The sequence below is a fragment of the Sus scrofa genome, chromosome 5, assembly GCF_054392235.1.
Source record: "Sus scrofa isolate SSC_HxYL_T2T_F1_AM1 chromosome 5, Sscrofa_HxYL_maternal_Yorkshire_Landrace_v2.0, whole genome shotgun sequence".
Lineage (NCBI taxonomy): Eukaryota > Metazoa > Chordata > Mammalia > Artiodactyla > Suidae > Sus > Sus scrofa.
In genome coordinates, this window is record NC_139387.1 from 71,916,436 (window position 1) to 71,932,883 (window position 16,448).

Consider the following 16,448-nt stretch of genomic DNA (forward strand, 5'->3'; position numbering starts at 1 on the left):
GTAAGGCATCAGAGACTGGAAAGATACCTAAGTTGAGTGATAATGAGATGCAAATTTATGTAAATCGAGAGAATATTCCTATCCATTGTTGGTGTCACCTGATGGCCTCTGTTCTGTTTCTCTCCAGGATGATGAAGACAAGCTGACCTGGAAAGATCGTTTCCCAGGCTACTTGATGAACTTCGCCTCCATCTTGTTCATGGTAATGGCCTGGAGGGAACCCCTGGGTGTGAGTGTGCCTGAAGGCCCTGTTGTGTGACTGCCGTGGGTGTGTGAGTCTGTTACGCTGTGGGGACCATGAAGGCTGGTGACGATGAAGCTATAGTCCTGATTGGGGGAGGGGGGGAATCTCACCTGATTCCGAGGCCATTGCTGCTGCTGGTCCCCTGAAGAGGGGAAGATGAGTCCCTCAGCCCTGGGAGGGTCACTGGCCTTCAGCGGCTGTAGAAGGGGGTTCTGTCTTCCCAGCCCGGACCACTGATATTTGAAGTTGCGGGGTGGGTTGTGGGATGGTGTCTCCCACGTAGAGACAGATGAGACCTTGGAAGAAGGCCTTCCCCGTGCAGGTGAGATGATGACAAAGTGGCGGCTGCCTGTCCTGGCTGCGGGCTGACGTCCTGGATGGCTCATGGAAAAAAATGGTCTGGAAGCCCCAGAGGACAGTGGCTTGGGTGCTATCCGCTCCCTGAAGAGTTGCTGTGTTCATTTCCCGGTCCCTTCTGTTGGAGTTTGGAAGAGCCCTTTTGAGGGAGAGACCCCGGCGGGCCAGGGAAGGTGGAGACTGGGTCCGTGACTCTTACCTGCGTTGATCAGTGATGTGATCGTAGGTTGTTCCTGGGAACCAGGAGGGCTGAGACAATACAGTAGCTGAAGCGTGGAGACCTGGGGACAGTAAAACTCAGAGGACCTAGCTCCGGGCACAAAGACCCCTGCCCCCTTGCCCCACCCCTGTCTACCAGTCTATGGGTAGAAGCCTAGAATCCAAGATGGGAACTTCTGTCCATCCAGTATTTCCAAGCAGGACCGCACATTAATTGCGGGATTGGGAAGGGCTTGCTTATTCCCGAACTAGGACTGAAATTCTAATACTTTTCTGGACCCGCCGGCCAGCAGTAACTCTGGGCCAGGCCTGGGGTTATGATTTCCTTTATTGTTCTTGCCGTTGTGATCGCAGAGGACAGGAGCAGGTGCATCTCAGAAATGCGAAAGGCGAAGGGCGCATGAGCACCGTCTCACTCGACACCTCTGAGTGCAGAGGTGCTGGGCACCTTGCTAGCACTTAGCACGTCATGTTCCCACACTATGCATGATGTTGGCAAAGAGTTCAGTTCCCTAGCTTCTCCTTGCTTGTTAACAAGAGTGGAGTTTATTCCAGAAGAGGTGGTGGATTGCCGTGGATGAAGCTGGGGTGGCGTAAGGTTTAGTGTAGCCCTCCCCAGCCTCCCACACTATGCATGATGTTGGCAAAGAGTTCAGTCATTCGTCCCAAAAATATTTGCCACCAACCAACCATAGTTGCCACCAACCAACCATCGTTTCACGGGTGCCAACCATGGGCTTGACGCTATTCTCAGGCCCTGGGCATAGAGTAGAAACGAAACTAAAATCATCAGTCCCCTGGGGCATTTACAGATAACAAATACGTGCCTGGATGAGAAGATAGAGAAGTAAACCCTGTCCCCACTGTCCTCACAGTTCCTGTTGTCAGTCCTTGCCGACACGTCACCCTGCACACCTCCTATAAGCTGCATCCTATCTCTATGCTCCTGCTGGCTTTATATGTTCCTATGGTTTTTATCACACCCGATTTACCAGATATTTTACCTGCTCGTGAGTTTCTTGTCTGTCTCTCCCCTCTAGAAGATCAACCTCACGAGGACAGAAATTTCTGTTTTATTCACTACTGTGTATCTGACAACTAGACATGACCGGCCCACAGTAGGTGCTCAAGACGTATTTTATGAATAACTGCATGATAAAATAAATTAATTAAGCAGATGCCAGAGGCAACTGAGTATGCAACGATGAAGTCCTTGGTGTGTGTATTTTTCCAGATTGAGCTACTATTATGTGCTGTGCGCGCGACCAGCCACTCTCCCCGTTCAGTAGGGGTTGCTCTGCCCTGTGCATTTCACTTGCTCCTTCTTATTCTCTCCTCCAAGCCTTTCCCATAGGAAACTGTCCCCAAGCTGCTTCGGTGGCCTTTTCTCTAATCCCTCTGCTCTCTGCTCAGAGCAAATGAGAAGCCCCTGGACTGAGACCCGTGACTCTGTCCAGCTGCTGCTAGGCTCATCCTCGTTGTCTGTGTGCCCTGGTTGTCTCAACTTCGATTCAGAATGCAAGTCCCAAAGGGCAGGGACCAGCCCAGCATTCCTTCCCATCTCTTTTGCAGTGTGAAATTAGGGCTCTGGACGCTGTGGTGTGGCTTCTACTGCAATCTGGCCATGTCCCCCAGCAAAGCTGTGGGATTCAAACACTGCAAGCCACCGGGATGTGTCGTACAACATGGGGAACATAGCCAATATTTGGCAATAAAAGTAAATGGAAAGTAACATTAAAAATTGTATTTAAGGAGTCCCCATTGTGGCTCAGTGGGCTATGAATCTGACTAGTATCCATGAGGATATGGATCGATCCCTGGCCTCCCTTAGTGGGTTAAGGATCGAGTGTTGCCGTGAGCTGCGGTGTAGGTTGAGGATACGGCTGGGATATGGCGATGCTGTGGCTGTGGTGTAGGCTGGCGGCCACAGCTCTGATTGGACCCCTAGCCTGGGAACCTCCATATGGAGCAGGGGTGGATATAAAAAGATTTTTTTCTAAAGTGTACTTTAAAAAACCAGCAGGAAGTGGGAACTCCCTATATAATCTTAAAATGACAAAATTGTAGAAATAGAGGAGCGATTAGTGGTAGCCAAGTGTTTGAGAAGGGTGGGGAAGGAGAGAGTGGGTATGGCTATAAAGCTGCAACAAGAGGCGTGCTTGTGGGTTGGGAATGCCCTGTACCTTGACTGTATCCCTGTCAATATCCAGAGTGACATGTACTACCGTTTTGCAAGATGTCACCAGGGGGGAACCTGGGTGAAGGTTATATGGGCTCTCTCTGTATTATTTCTCACAACCGCTGTGTCTTTAAATTAACTTTTCTTTAAAGGTTTCATTTTTTTATAGAACAATAAATATGTATTCTTAGATGGACTTAAAAAAACCCAGCAGGAGTCACACAGGCCATGATATTCCACCATGTGTGGGGGGACCGGGGAGGGCAGGGGATGAGGGAGGGGACGGGGACAAGATCGCCCATATTTACCAAACAGGTCTAACCACTCACAAGGCACAGAATGCAGTACAAGACCAGTCCCAACTTTGGGCCTAGTTGGGGGAACCTGACCATAACCATGAAATACAACTAGGGTAGTACAGCTAGCGGTCGGAAAACATTGGTTGAATTTAATAAGTAAAAGCAGTAATGTGGCCAAAGTGATGAAAATAGGACTAGATTTAATGCCAAAAGACCTGGATTTGAAGGTCAGAATAGGATTGCTGACTTTGGAGCCATAGAGCCAGGTTCAAATCCTGGACAGTTTTGAATCGAATGTACAAAAGGCCTGTTTTGTGTGGTTGTTACCAGGATTCCTGCCAGTGTAGATACACCTTGGAAAATGGAATCAAGAGCGCACAAGTGGATTAGCTCTTGTTGAGGATGGTGTCATCACCATTAGTATCTCGGTTTTGCCGTGTAACCCCTGGAGCGTGAACCACTCACAGTGCTGCTTCTTGGGCCTCAGTTTCCTTGGGATCAAAGGCTGGATGAGGATGACGGCTAAATGCTAATATTCTTTAATTCCTATCATGATCTAGGGGGGTAGTCTATGCCTCGTGACCTTGAGCAAATCACTTCACTTTCCATACCTGTTTCCACATCTGCAAAATGGTCCTGGGGTTGGGTTGTTGATTTCCAAGCTCTTCCAGCCTTGAAAACTGGGAATCTTGAGGTGCTTTGGAAACTTGGAAGGAGAGGTTCAGAACCGGATTTCTGCAGCATGATGGAAAATCCAAGCTGGAGAAGTTAGGATCCCAAGGAGACAGCAGGGAGGGGCAGGTTGGAGGCAGAGCCAGGGAGAGAGGGAGGGAGCCAGGGAGGGCTTTTGGCTTTTGTCTTTGTAGGGCTGCACCTGCGGCATATGGAGGTTCCCAGGCTAGGGGTCGAATGGGAGCTGCAGCTGCCAGCCTACACCACAGCCACAGCAATGCAGGATCTGAGCTGCATCTGCGACCGACACCACAGCTCACGGCAACACTGGATCCTTAACCCACCAATCAAGGCCAGGGCTCGAACCCATGTCCTCATGGATATTAGTCAGGTTCGTTAACCCCTGAGCCACAACGGGAACTCCAAGAAGGGCTTTCTTGAGTGGGTAGAGCAGTGCCCCTGGAAGAATGGGGAATCTGGTTAAAATGCAGATTGCAAGTCAGTAGGTCTAGGTCCGTGCTTGAATTTCTGCCTGTTTCTCAAGCTCCCAACTTGAGACAGGGAGTCCGAGTGACCCTTTGAATAGCACCGAAGTGTTCTTCCTTCCCCAGCTTAGGCGCTGGGCCTCTTAAAGAAGACGAGAAGCCGTTCTCCTCCTCACCCCCAAGACCCCAAAGCGAGGGATGTTTTTGCCATTGTTGTTTTCCTCGGTCAGGTCACTCCCCACACCCAGCCCCAGATACACACGCACACTCGCTCTTCGATGCCCTGGCCTCCCCCCGCCTCATCAATACTTCCATCGCTGACCTTCACTGCAAAAGCGATTTGGGGGGGAAGGAATCTCACACCACGTTTTCCAGGCCCTTACTGTCTGGCGGTGACAGTCCCGGAGGACGGGGAAGTGAAATGTCTACCGCGCTGGAGAGGGGTGATGTCATGTCCTGGTTTCCCCTCGTACGTGGAAGTTATCCCTCTGTCCCCAGTCCTGGGGGCCGGGGGTCCTGCTGCCCCTGCCCCCACCTCGCATCGGAAAAGGGGGGCCTCCCACGGAGTGTTTTTCCCATTTAACCTCCCCTCCACCCTGACACACACACACACACACACACACACACACACACACACACACACTCTCCCCCTACCCTGAGGATGCCGCCATCCTGCCTTCCTTGGGTGAGCTTCCTTTGCACACCATGGCCCACAAAGCAAACCTGATAAAGCGCACGGGGATACAGGGTTGAGGCTGCCACCAGCACCCGCAGAGGTCTGAAGGTCTGAAGACGTCCAGGCACAGACAAATCTGCAACCCACTCCCCATCACATGCCCCCAGAGTGTCATTCCCACTGCTTGTGAAGCAGGGCTGGAGTGAGCCGGTGTCCCCTCCCCACTCCTTTCTAGGAAGGGGACACGTGTGGTCCTGGACCGTGTTTTCTCAGGGAAACCTTTTCCCCGGCCCTGTTCTCTCCCCGTGTTTTCCATGGAGGCCTCCACAGCCAACACCCACCCGCTTTTCCTGCCCCCAGAGGAAATATGACCTGAGCTGCCTCTTTTGCAGAAAGGGAAGGCAGCCTCCCCTTGACTGAAACGAATTAGAACTTTGCTGTGAGCGGGGTACACACCTAGCTGCCCCCTCGCCCTCTGCCCCCTCCAAGAGGCTTCCTTCGGGGCACTGTCCTCTCGCATCCTCCTGCTTCAGGGAAACAGCCCTCCCTTGACTGGATCGGAGAGGAGATGGAGCCGGATTGGGAGAGCGCCTTCTTATCCTTAGGTTCCGGAAAAAAGAAATGGGGTTGGCCCTCGACGTCAAGTGGCTGCTCAACTTTCCTTTTAAATACAGCACCCAGAGATTTCCTCACCCAGTGAGACATCTGAGGCCTCCTTTTTTTTTTTTGTCTTTTTAGGGCCACACCCACAGGCTGGGGGTCACATCGGAGCCACAGCTGCCGCCCTACACCACAGCCACAGCAACTTGGAATCTGAGCCACATCCATGACCTACACCATAGCTCATGGCAATCCCGGATCCTTAACCCACTAAGTGAGGCAGGGATTGAACCTGCGTCCTCAGGGATGCTAGTCAGATTCATTTTCTGCTGGGCCACCACGGGAACTCCTGACTCTTCCATTTAAATTGCTGGGTAGAGAAATCTTGGAACAAGACCCTATTCACCCTGAAGACTGAGGGTCTAAAAATCTCCATTGGGGTTTCTTTGTCTTTTTCCTCCCTCCTTAGAGCAACCTTTCTGCACCCTCCCCGCTCAGGCTCTAACGCTCCCCTTTTCAGCTCAAACACCTTCAATGGCTCCCTATTGCCTTTCATTGAAGGCCCCGCTTAAATCCCTTTGCTCCACAAACTCTTCCCTGAGCCCCCTCTGTTCTCTGAGTATGACAGCTACACTTCACTTGACGCGTAGTACCTTCTGAGGTATTGTTTACTACGGTGGACTTATCTCCATAGTGAATTGAAGGCTTCCTAATAAAAGAAATCCCACATACACACCACCTGTATCCAGCATTTCATTCTTAGTTTCTTTTTATTTAATTGCATTTTTAAATATTAGCTTTTATCTATAAGACTTCTAAACAGGCTGTGCAACTTTTTAATTGGATGCAAGATTCTTTAAATTCGATAGTGCTTGATTTACACTTTTCAAGTTTCACGCATCTGAAACTCTTATTATTACCCTGCAATAACCCCTATATTGTCCTTCCCCCTTTTCTCTCCCCACAGTAATGTTAACTTTTTTAAAAAAATTTGTTTCTTTGATGTATAGTTGATTTGCAATGGTGTGTTCATTTCTGCTGTGCAGCAAAGTGATTCAATTATACATACATATATATGTAGGTATAGATAGATATGTATGTATATATACGGTCACCTTAGTTTTCCATAAGATTACTATATGTATATATATACACTTAATTATACATACATATATATTTATGTATGTGTGTGTGTGTGTGTATATATATATAGTAACCTGAGTTTTTTGGTGTGTGTTATAAGCCATTTGGAAGCTGATAAAAATAAAAGACATCATCTCCTGGAAAATGCAGCCTGGGAATGTGCATGCATTCAGCGTGTCGGCAGCACCGTGCTGCCCACCAGTGAACCCCAGATTGGCAGTGCCCGGTGTCGCAAAGACTTCTGTGGGCTGAGAAAGTAGCAGGTATGTCACGACTGCTGACACGTGACTGTCGCTCTTTTCCCCATCAGATCGCCTTGACGTTCTCCATCGTCTTTGGGGTCATCGTGTATCGGATCACCACGGCGGCTGCTCTGTCTCTCAACAAGGCCACACGCTCCAATGTCCGGGTGACGGTGACAGCCACGGCGGTCATCATCAACCTTGTGGTCATCCTCATCCTGGATGAGATCTACGGCGCTGTGGCTAAGTGGCTCACCAAAATCGGTACCGTGTCACCGCATCCCGTGTTTCCCCGGGCCCCCTTGAACGTGGTCAGTTTGTGCAGCGTTTTGGTGGCCGTCTCCCGAATTAAAAAAAAAGCAAGTCCAGTGCATTCGAATTGGGAAAATGAGGAGGTGCAGGGCCTCCACCCAGGCAGGAAGCCTTCCTGGAACCTTCTGGATCCGTCGTCCTCCGGCACAAGTCAATAGCCTCATCATCCCCCAAGGTTAATCGCAGGGTCTGTCCTTTTCAACCCAACCTAGAAGCAAGAGGGGTTCAATGCTTCCCCATAAAAGTGGCCGCCTTTTCGTTCTCATTTTCCCAGCAGCGTTTCATAAAGTTGGGAAAGCCTCTTGATACTTGAGCCCAGGAGGGTCTTAGCCACCCCCTATTGTCAGAGGCCCCAGCAAATCCACACATTCCCCAGGCCCCGAGCACACTTCAAAGGCGCCTCAGGCTTCCCAAGCTTCCAGCCAGTGAGAAAAATGCAGTGGCCTCCACGTTCAGACGTGTCATTCGAGCCACAAGCTGCTGTTGCTTGAACACCCCTTTCTGGCACTTGTGCCTCCGAGACCAGGCAGGGGCTGGGGGCCAAGACCCTTTCCTCACCGTCTTTACTCTGGGTGGCCCGGAGGCATCTCTTTCCCTCGCTGAATCCTGGGACCAGCAATCTCAGCCTCTCACCAACCTCGGGGGAGTGGAACTAATGATAGGGTGTCTTTAATGTCCTAACCCGTTGGAAGTGGACACTGGAGAGGATCACCCCCCCTTCAAGAGGGCCTTTCCTGGAGGGTCAGAGGATTCTAGAAAGATTCCACTCATGCCAGTGACTCTTCAGTGCCTTCCTGGGCATGGCTTCTGCCTGCAGTGGGCACTGGCTTTGGTTCCTATGGGTATGCAAACACCTTACCCTCTGGCTGTTCCGCTCTCTCTGAGTATGAGTGTATTTAGATAGAAACGCATGTGTTCCTTCATGCGTTTCTTGAGAGAAGCGAGCAGAGCATTCCACTCAGTTGCGTTTGCTGGGATACAGGTTTCCATGGAAGCACTTAGGACGAGCATCCCATACTTCTGGGGGCTCCGGGGAGGCTCCAGGCGAGGCGTCCAGGTGGAGCGCTCGGAGGTAAATGGACATCAGACAGGCACATGCGGAGGGAGTCGCAGGGCAGGCAAGAGGAAAGGAAGGTTCCTTGGGGAGGAGATAGAATGAGAAATCTGGTGTTGAAGGAGGAGATCTGACCCATCAGAGTCAGGAAAGCTGCAGGGAGCAGCGGGCTGGGCTTGTGCCATGGGTGGAATTTGGGGGCCTAAACACCAGGAAGCCAAAGGAGCAGAACTCAGAGATGGAAGAAAGAACACGAAGCGTGTCCAGGATGCCAGGGAAGCCCGTGTGGCGTCCGCAGTGCTCAAGGGTCCTGGCGTGTCCAGGGCACAGCGTGGGGGGCAACTGAGCTCAGAGAGTTGGCTGAGCCCAGATGTTCCGGTAGAAGACCTTGACCTTTGGGACGAGGACTCTGCTTATTTTCATAGACAATGGACAAGTACTGGCTGAAATTCAAAGGGGTATCCAGTAAAAAAAAGACAAAACACCATCTTTCTGGCCTGATTTCTGAATCAGCTGAGAAACAAAGCAAAGGCAGGTATAGACCAAAGCTAGGCTTTTACCTTTAAAGCTGAAAAAGGCTACAGTGGAGGAAGCAGCTTGGCTGGAGAGCCCAACAGGCTTCCTGATCCAGGCAGACTTGCCTCCTTCCCTGCGCAGGTAACAGAGGTCAGGGCAGCCCTGCGGGTCTTAGGGACGCGGAGGGCTGTGGGGGCCACAGAGGAGCAGCTGCCTCCTTCAGGCCCTTCGCTTCCCCGAAAGGACAGAGCAAGGTGCAGGCGAGGAATGCCACTGTCACCTTCCACAGCCACCAGTGGGCGGAGTTCTTCCCCTTCTCTCACCAGGGAGGAGAAAGGAGCAAGAGGGGGGGAATTACAAGTAATCACTCTCTTGTCGTAGGGGGAAAAGGTAGCAGTGGGAAGAAATGTCCCCTACCCCCACGACAGCTCCTGACCCAACAACCGCTGTGGTTTTGGGTTTTTTTTAATTTTTTAAAAATTAAACTATAGTTGCTTTATAGTGTTCTGCCAATTTCTGCTATACAGCAAAGTGACCCAGTCATACATATATATACATTCTTTTTCTCATATTATCTTCCCTCATGTTCTATCACAAGTGATTGGCTAGCGTTCCCTGTGCTATGCAGCAGGACCCACTCCTGGACATATATCCGGATAAAACTACAGTTCAAAGCGCCACGTGGGGCGGGAGCAGGGGCTTTGAAGACTGTGCGGTGTTGGGAGCTGTTTTCAGAATGACTCCAGCGGGATGTAGGCTGGCAGAGGGTGGAGAGAAGCCAGAAGATCGGGTGTCAAGGAGATTCCTGAATGTGTGGCAGGAAGGAAGGAGGAAGGAACAGGAAATCAGTGATGATGGAGCGATGTCTTCCTGGGGTCCCGTTGTATTCCGTTATTTCACTTTTCTTACACAGCTCCAGACAGTGGTAAAGACCCAAGACAAGTGTCAACATCTGCCAGATACAAGGGCGGATCTTGATTCTCTTTGCCTTGGGCCGTGAAACCCTTTCAAGGCTGTGAGGCTGCCCCCACCGGTGCTAAGGCGCTCCCTTTCTCACCCGAAAGTTCAGGCTCCTCCTGGCTGTTAGCCAGTGTCATGGACTCCATGTGAGAGTCCGCTGGCCCAAAAGGAGGTGAAATTCTAACGAGTGCATAGTGATCGATACTCGTTCATAAGGCATTTTTATCCCAAAACCGAATTCGGTTATCCCATCTCATCCTCGCAGAAACTGTGTGGTCAGCAAAGGAAGTATTACATTCTCCTTGTCCTAAGGTTTGAACTCAGGGCCACTCCCTTGGCATATGGAGGTCCCCAGGCTAGGGGTCCAATCAGAGCTGTAGCCGCCGGCCTATGCCACAGCCACAGCCACGTGGGATCCGAGCTGCCTCTGCGACCTACACCACAGCTCACAGCAACACCAGATTCTTAACCCACTGAGTGAGGCCAGGGGTTGAACCCGTATCCTCATGGTTACTAGTCAGGTTTGTTAGCCACTGAGCCACGACGGGAACTCCTCTTGTGCTGTTTTGATGTGCATTTCTCATTGTCTGGGGTGAAGTCGTGGACTGGGTCTCCCCTCAGGACCTCACATGGGCATCGCCCCGGTTCTTGCTCTGGTCGGCCTCAGGCTGGCTGATCCCAGAGCTCAGATGGTGCTGGTGTACAGTGGTGTACAGTGTCCTGCACGGCCTGCTCCCCGATGGGTCTTAGCCCACACTCGTTGATGCAGATTCTGGTGAAAGGCATCTCTCTTCACTCCCTGAATTCAGACTTTTTTTCCAAGGGATGCCCAAAGGCCAGGCATCCTGTAAGCCACAGGACAGGCTGAAGTACTCATGATTTCAACCCTGCCTGCTGACCAAAGGATTCAAGGAAATAGTGAGATGAATCCGGGAAATGCAAAGTTGCCACAATAGGGCAGTGACTCGAAGTGGCAACCAAGAGACCCAGAGGCTAGCATTTTCCTTAATAGCAGAGTTGGCAGGTTAATGAGGTGGTGGTGCACAGCAGGGCATGACCCGCCTACCTGCAGCAGAGGTGTGGTTTCAGGGGCCCCCCCAGCCCCCACGGGGACAGAAAGCTGTGGATAATGCCACCCAATGGGACGAGGGTCCTGCCAAGCTAGGGTTTCTTCTGCTATTCTCACGCTGGGTTAATACCCATCTGGCTTCCTGCCCCATGTCTCCTGATGTGGGGGCTGTGACCACGTGCTTTGTAAACAGGTGCAAACAGCTGGTGTAAACAGTCCCAGCGAGCTCCTGAGTGTCTCCTGCAACGCTGGGTGATGGAAGACCCATTTCCTAGGAGGGTCCTTCAACAGGTCCCAGCATCAGGCCTATCTGAGGCCTGTTCTCGCCCCAAGTATTTATGAGAAAAGACAGAATGTGTTAAATGCCTTGAGCGTGATTGATGGAGTCTGCAGTGATAGTTAGAGACAGTAGGTGTCTACCTGATGGCTGTGAAAACAATAGTCAGGGGCTTGGGTGCAAGACCCACTATAATCTGGAGGCCGCATGGTCTTGGTGGAGCAGACACTGAACAGAAGCCTGGGGCTGGGGGGAGGGGTTTCTAGGGAAACAAAGATGCTCCGGGGCCTTGTGGGTCAAGGCCCACAGTGCTGTCCCGAGTGTGTAGCCCCGGCCAGCAAGCATCACTCACTGAAGCTTGTGAGGATCCCAGGGAGAGGGTGGGACCAGGCCTGCCTTAGCCCCCAGTGATCTGTTCTTTCCTGGAAGGTCACAGGGGGTCGGAGGGAAAGGATCTGGTTCCTCCACCAGTTCTGCTGTAACAAAAGACCATGGACTGGGTGACTGATAAACAACAGAAACTCATTTCTCAGCGTTCTGGCGCCTGGAAGTCCAGGGTGAGGGGGCCAGCATGGCCGGGTTCTGGTGAAGGCCCTCTTCTGGGTTGTAGGTGGCCACCTTCCTGCTGGGTCCCCATGCGTGGAAGAAGCCAGGGAGCTCTGTGGGGTCTCCTTTCGTAGGGAACTAATCCTATTCTTGAGGGCTCCACCCTCGTGACCGCAGCACCTCCCAGAGCACCCCCCCCCTTCCTGATACTTCCCCTTTGTGGGTTAGGATTCTGCAAAGGGACGTGAATTTGGGGGACACAGACATTCAGACCATTGCAGCTTCTTCTTGGGGTCAGGACATAGGGTTCAGATGGGGTTCCAAGCCCACGTGTTGGGGACCAGGGTGTCTGGTGCTCTGAAATGGTAGGGTCCCATCATGGCCGGCATGGGCCTGGGTCTGGCTTGGTCTGCAGTAATCCAGCTTGGAATAATCCACTTGGAATAACCCAGCTGCCATCAACTTGTCTTGATCAGCATCTTTCTCTGATGCCAGTTCTTCCTCCCCCTCCCGCTCCTCTTCCTCGCCTTTCAAACCTCCGCAAAGTCGTGGGTTGTGTGTGAGGCTGTAGGATTCATCCTGAAGTGTGATCGAGCCTCTCCTGGCCACAGAGTTGGGCTCACTGTGTGTTCCTGAAACACAGGTGTTGTGCCCAAAGGCTCCAGTTCTTAGGAAAAGGCTGTGTTTGTCAGATGTTTAGATATTGCTGACACCTGACCCCTGAGTGTCGCTGCCCCAGATGCTGCCGAGGTGGGGGCAGGGCAGAGACAGAAGGACGGGTGAGAAGGGACCTGGTTACTGAAGCCCCTGGTGTAGCAGCCGGCGGCAGGTGTTGGAACACAGTGTCCTGCCTCATTTCTTCCATTTTATTTGTGAGAAGCCTGAAGAGGTGTGGCAGCTCGACCAAGCCCACAGTTAAGAGTGGTGTGTGAGAGTGGACATGGACACACACCCTCCCCTGGGCCAAGCCTTGTTCTAAGCCCTTTATACATATTAGTATATTTAATCTCAAAACAGCCCCGTGGGTGTAGGAGCGCTCAACCCTCCCCCAGGCCCAGGGTCCTCCGGCCGTAAGTGATGCGGACACTGGCCTCCGTGTCCTTGCTGAGACCATGATGCTCCACCGCCTGGAAATACGTCGCTGTCCTCTTTCCTCGGGAAATTCTCAATGTGTCAGGACATGGAAAAGAACAGAGAGACCCCTGAAGATGTGCAGTACGATGCACCCACCTTGGAAATGTCAGGTCGAGGGTGAGGGGAGAAGGGCCCTGAGGACAAGTGGGGAGATGAGACAATGGGAGCAAGCCCCTGGCTCAGGCCCGCAGACTTTGGGGTCCCCTAGGCTTTCTTAAATTAAAAAAAAAAATTTATTGAAGACTTGAAATACCATCAGGACATCCTGAGTCGAATTTTGCATCCTTGGCCATATCTGACCACTAAGGTGAGAGGAGAGGGAAGCAAGGGAAAAGGAGGAGGAAAGTCAGAACCGAAACCGCCGGCACATTACAAAATCTTTCAGGAGGAACATTTGGGGGCAGATCTAATGTGGAGTTTGTGTTTTCAGAGCGCAGAGTGAAGGGCTGCTTTACTGGCTCCCAGGATGGGGACAAGGGGAGGGGGCGCCCTTCAGCTGGAGCTGGAGCAGGAGTGTGCTGCCAGAGCAAGTGTGGCTCCACGTGCCTGCGTGCGGATGTGTGTGGGTACGCAGGGATGCGTGTGGGCCGGGCTGAGACCTGTGTCTTCGTGGGGGTGCGGGGGAGACCACAGGGCTGGTAATTGGAAATCTAGCCTGAGAATCAGGTCTGCTGGGGTGACTTTCTGCTCTGCCACCAGCCCCTGCCTCCCTGGGTGGCCTCCGGCCGGCCCATCTGGGAGGCCAGGGGAGGGGTGTGGCCAGAGTGGATCCTGCCATTGTCTGAGGACCCCTCTTCCCCTTCGTCACCTCGTCAACTTAAAGGACCTATAACTGTTGTCTGGGAAGGAGAGGGGTTGGTGGGAGGCTGCTGCTCGTAGTACAGACGACGTGATCATGGTTCCAGCCCGGAGTTTGTAGAACAATTTCTTCCAGTGCGATGGAGCTATTCTTAGTAGCACGGCTACTTGTAATAGTTTCCTATGATTGCTGAGAATTCCTTCCAGGCTTGAGTCGTAACTGTGAACATGTCTCTTTCATTTTTCCAGTTCATCACTGAAACACTCATCTCTCCTTTGAGCAGGAGGCCCCCTACATTCCTCTCCCTTCCTTTGAGTTTTCTAAGACCCAGAGCCTTAACCCATGGGAAGGCAAGGGAGGCATGGTGGTCCTTCTCTGCTGGCCACATTTTCCCTCCAGGCGCTTCTCCAACCCTCTGCACCACGGTCTGTGCCCCCGACGCTGGGCAGATGCTATCACCAGGCTCCCGCATGGCTGTGGGCCAGGTTCAGCCCGTTGATGGAAGGCGCTCCGAGGGTAGAGGAGAGAGAAGGGGGCCATTTTCGCTGCTTGTCCCCGGTTCTCCGTCTCGTCCTTCTCCCTCATCTCCGATGAAACCACATCCTTTTGTAATTACAGCTTCTGCAGAATAAGTGCTCCCGCATGGTGTTTGCTGGGCTCCCCTGACACCGCGTCCTCTGCTGTCCCCTCCCTGCTGTGAGGGGTGCCTTCATTGACATCGCTTCCTCTGAACCATCTGCGGTGATGTCTGTTTCCTGCTGGTTCCTGCCCGATAGAGGGTCAGGCCAACAGCCGCACTTAAGCAGGGAGATGCCTGGAGTGTGACCAGCTCTTCACCTCCGAGGTGTCATGGCTAGAGGGTCATCCACTGCTGTTGGATGCTGGCCCTGTCGCCTTGGACAGGAGAGGCTGGACCACTGCAGAGATGGCCGCTCCACATGGCAGATCCCAGACAGGCCACTGGCCTCTTCAAGAAGGGGCAGTCCTCTCCTTCAGAGGAAACGCCAGCAAAGATCCGCAGATCCCAGGGTCCCCTGCTTTCAGGGCACATCCCCCTTCCTCTGTGTCTCCATCATCCCCTCCCATCATCCATCACACAGACCCAGACTCCCTTCTCCCTGGAAGTCCACCCTGGTTGCGTGTGGCTTGTTTTCTTAACCTTTCAAAACAAGTAGGTCTGATGACACCCCCACTCCACCTCTCAGTGACTTTAGGGGCCCCCTCTACCCCAGGTGATGCCAAAACACCCCTCCCAGCCTCCTAAGATGGCTGAGTTCGAGATCTGGGGGTCCCTCACTGGCGTCGCTCTTACCAAAGGAGAGGACACGACAGTACAGATGAAACATCTCACAGAGTGCCTTGCGACTTTGTCCTGCCAAAGTCCAGTGTTTGAGACCTAGCGCTATGCCGGTGCCTTCCAGACTTCGTCTCCAGGGCTTTCAGGAAGGTGCCTTTTTTCGGCTTGAGGATGATGAGGTTCAGAAGGGTAAACCACTTATTTTGGGAAACTGGGAAGGAAAGGTCTTCTTGCTGCCGACCCAGGGTCCTCTCCTGCTCTTTTCATGGCCTCGCATCACCTGTCTTATAGAAGCAGGACCCCAGCCAGGGCAGGGAGGACTTGGGAAGTCACTCAGCGCCCCGTCCACATTGAGGCCTCTTCTTTTCATGCCCAGAACCCAGGCCGCTATCGCTTCCTCCACCTTCACGCATTTCCCGACTCTGATCGCTTTTCACACGTTCCCGCCTAATATTGACTGTGTCCTGCCTGGACAACCGCACGTTCCTGGTTTGTCCCTCTGCTTCCCCTTCTGTCCCCCACCCCCCAGCCACACATACATGATCCGTTTCCTGTGATCCTTCTCTCCTTAAGCATCACTGGACCTCTTCCCTGCACAAACCCTGCAGTGACTTCCCGCTGTGCGTCCAGTGACTCTCAGATCTTCCCGGTGGCTCCAGAGCCCATCCCCTCCATCCCTCTGCCTCATCCTTTCTCCTTGCTGTGGATGCTCCAGCCCCTGAGACTGTCTGTTCCAACCCCGGAGCCCATGCCCCCAGCTCCTCCCCATCCTGCAGTCCGCTGAGAGGTCTCCTCCTCTGAGACCTTTCCTGGTCACTCCGATTGAAGCAGGGTTCCTGTCTCCCTTTCCTTCTCCTCCCATCTCCCTGCGGATTTCCTTCGGCACCCACCACCCTCCGACATGCATCTTCCTCCCTCCTCTGGACCGGACGCTCCAGATGGCAAGGAGCTTATTGGTCTGGCACACAGCCGTATGTCCTGTGCCCAGTGCCTGGCACGCAACAGTCATGTGCCGGACATGTATTGAATAAGAAAAGGTAATGATGGGCAAGGTGAAAACATTCCCTGTGGGTGATCTTCCCCTGGGAAGACACGAGGGGATGGACTCCAGCCCTGCTCCCTGGGGGCTCCGTGTCGAGACCAGTGAGTGTGTTTGCCAGGTGGCTCCGCTGGCACCATGTCTGCGGTTGTGAACCAGGTGGTGGCGTGCGAGGAACATCCTCATAGAGCCTCCGTGACGAGAACGGAGACCCCGGGTCATGCACATCCCAGCGCCAGGCACGTGGTGGGCACTGGATGTGGCATTCTGCCGGATGACCCAGAACAGAACGCTGCCCTCTGTCTGTCCCCATCTCTGTCCAGGTGCAC

The 16,448-nt window shown here is 52.7% G+C and overlaps 1 protein-coding gene across 6 annotated transcripts in view; it reads left to right on the top strand.

Annotated features, from left to right (window-relative positions):
- Positions 1 to 16,448, top strand: part of ANO2 (anoctamin 2) — a 344,114-nt gene that overhangs the window by 273,179 nt on the left and 54,487 nt on the right. For all 6 annotated transcript variants that reach the window (XM_084956923.1, XM_021092435.2, XM_084956919.1 and 3 more), the window contains 2 exons: positions 128 to 202; positions 7,185 to 7,380. In XM_084956923.1, the coding sequence (XP_084813049.1) occupies positions 128 to 202; positions 7,185 to 7,380 (271 nt within the window). The remainder of the gene's footprint in view (positions 1 to 127; positions 203 to 7,184; positions 7,381 to 16,448) is intronic.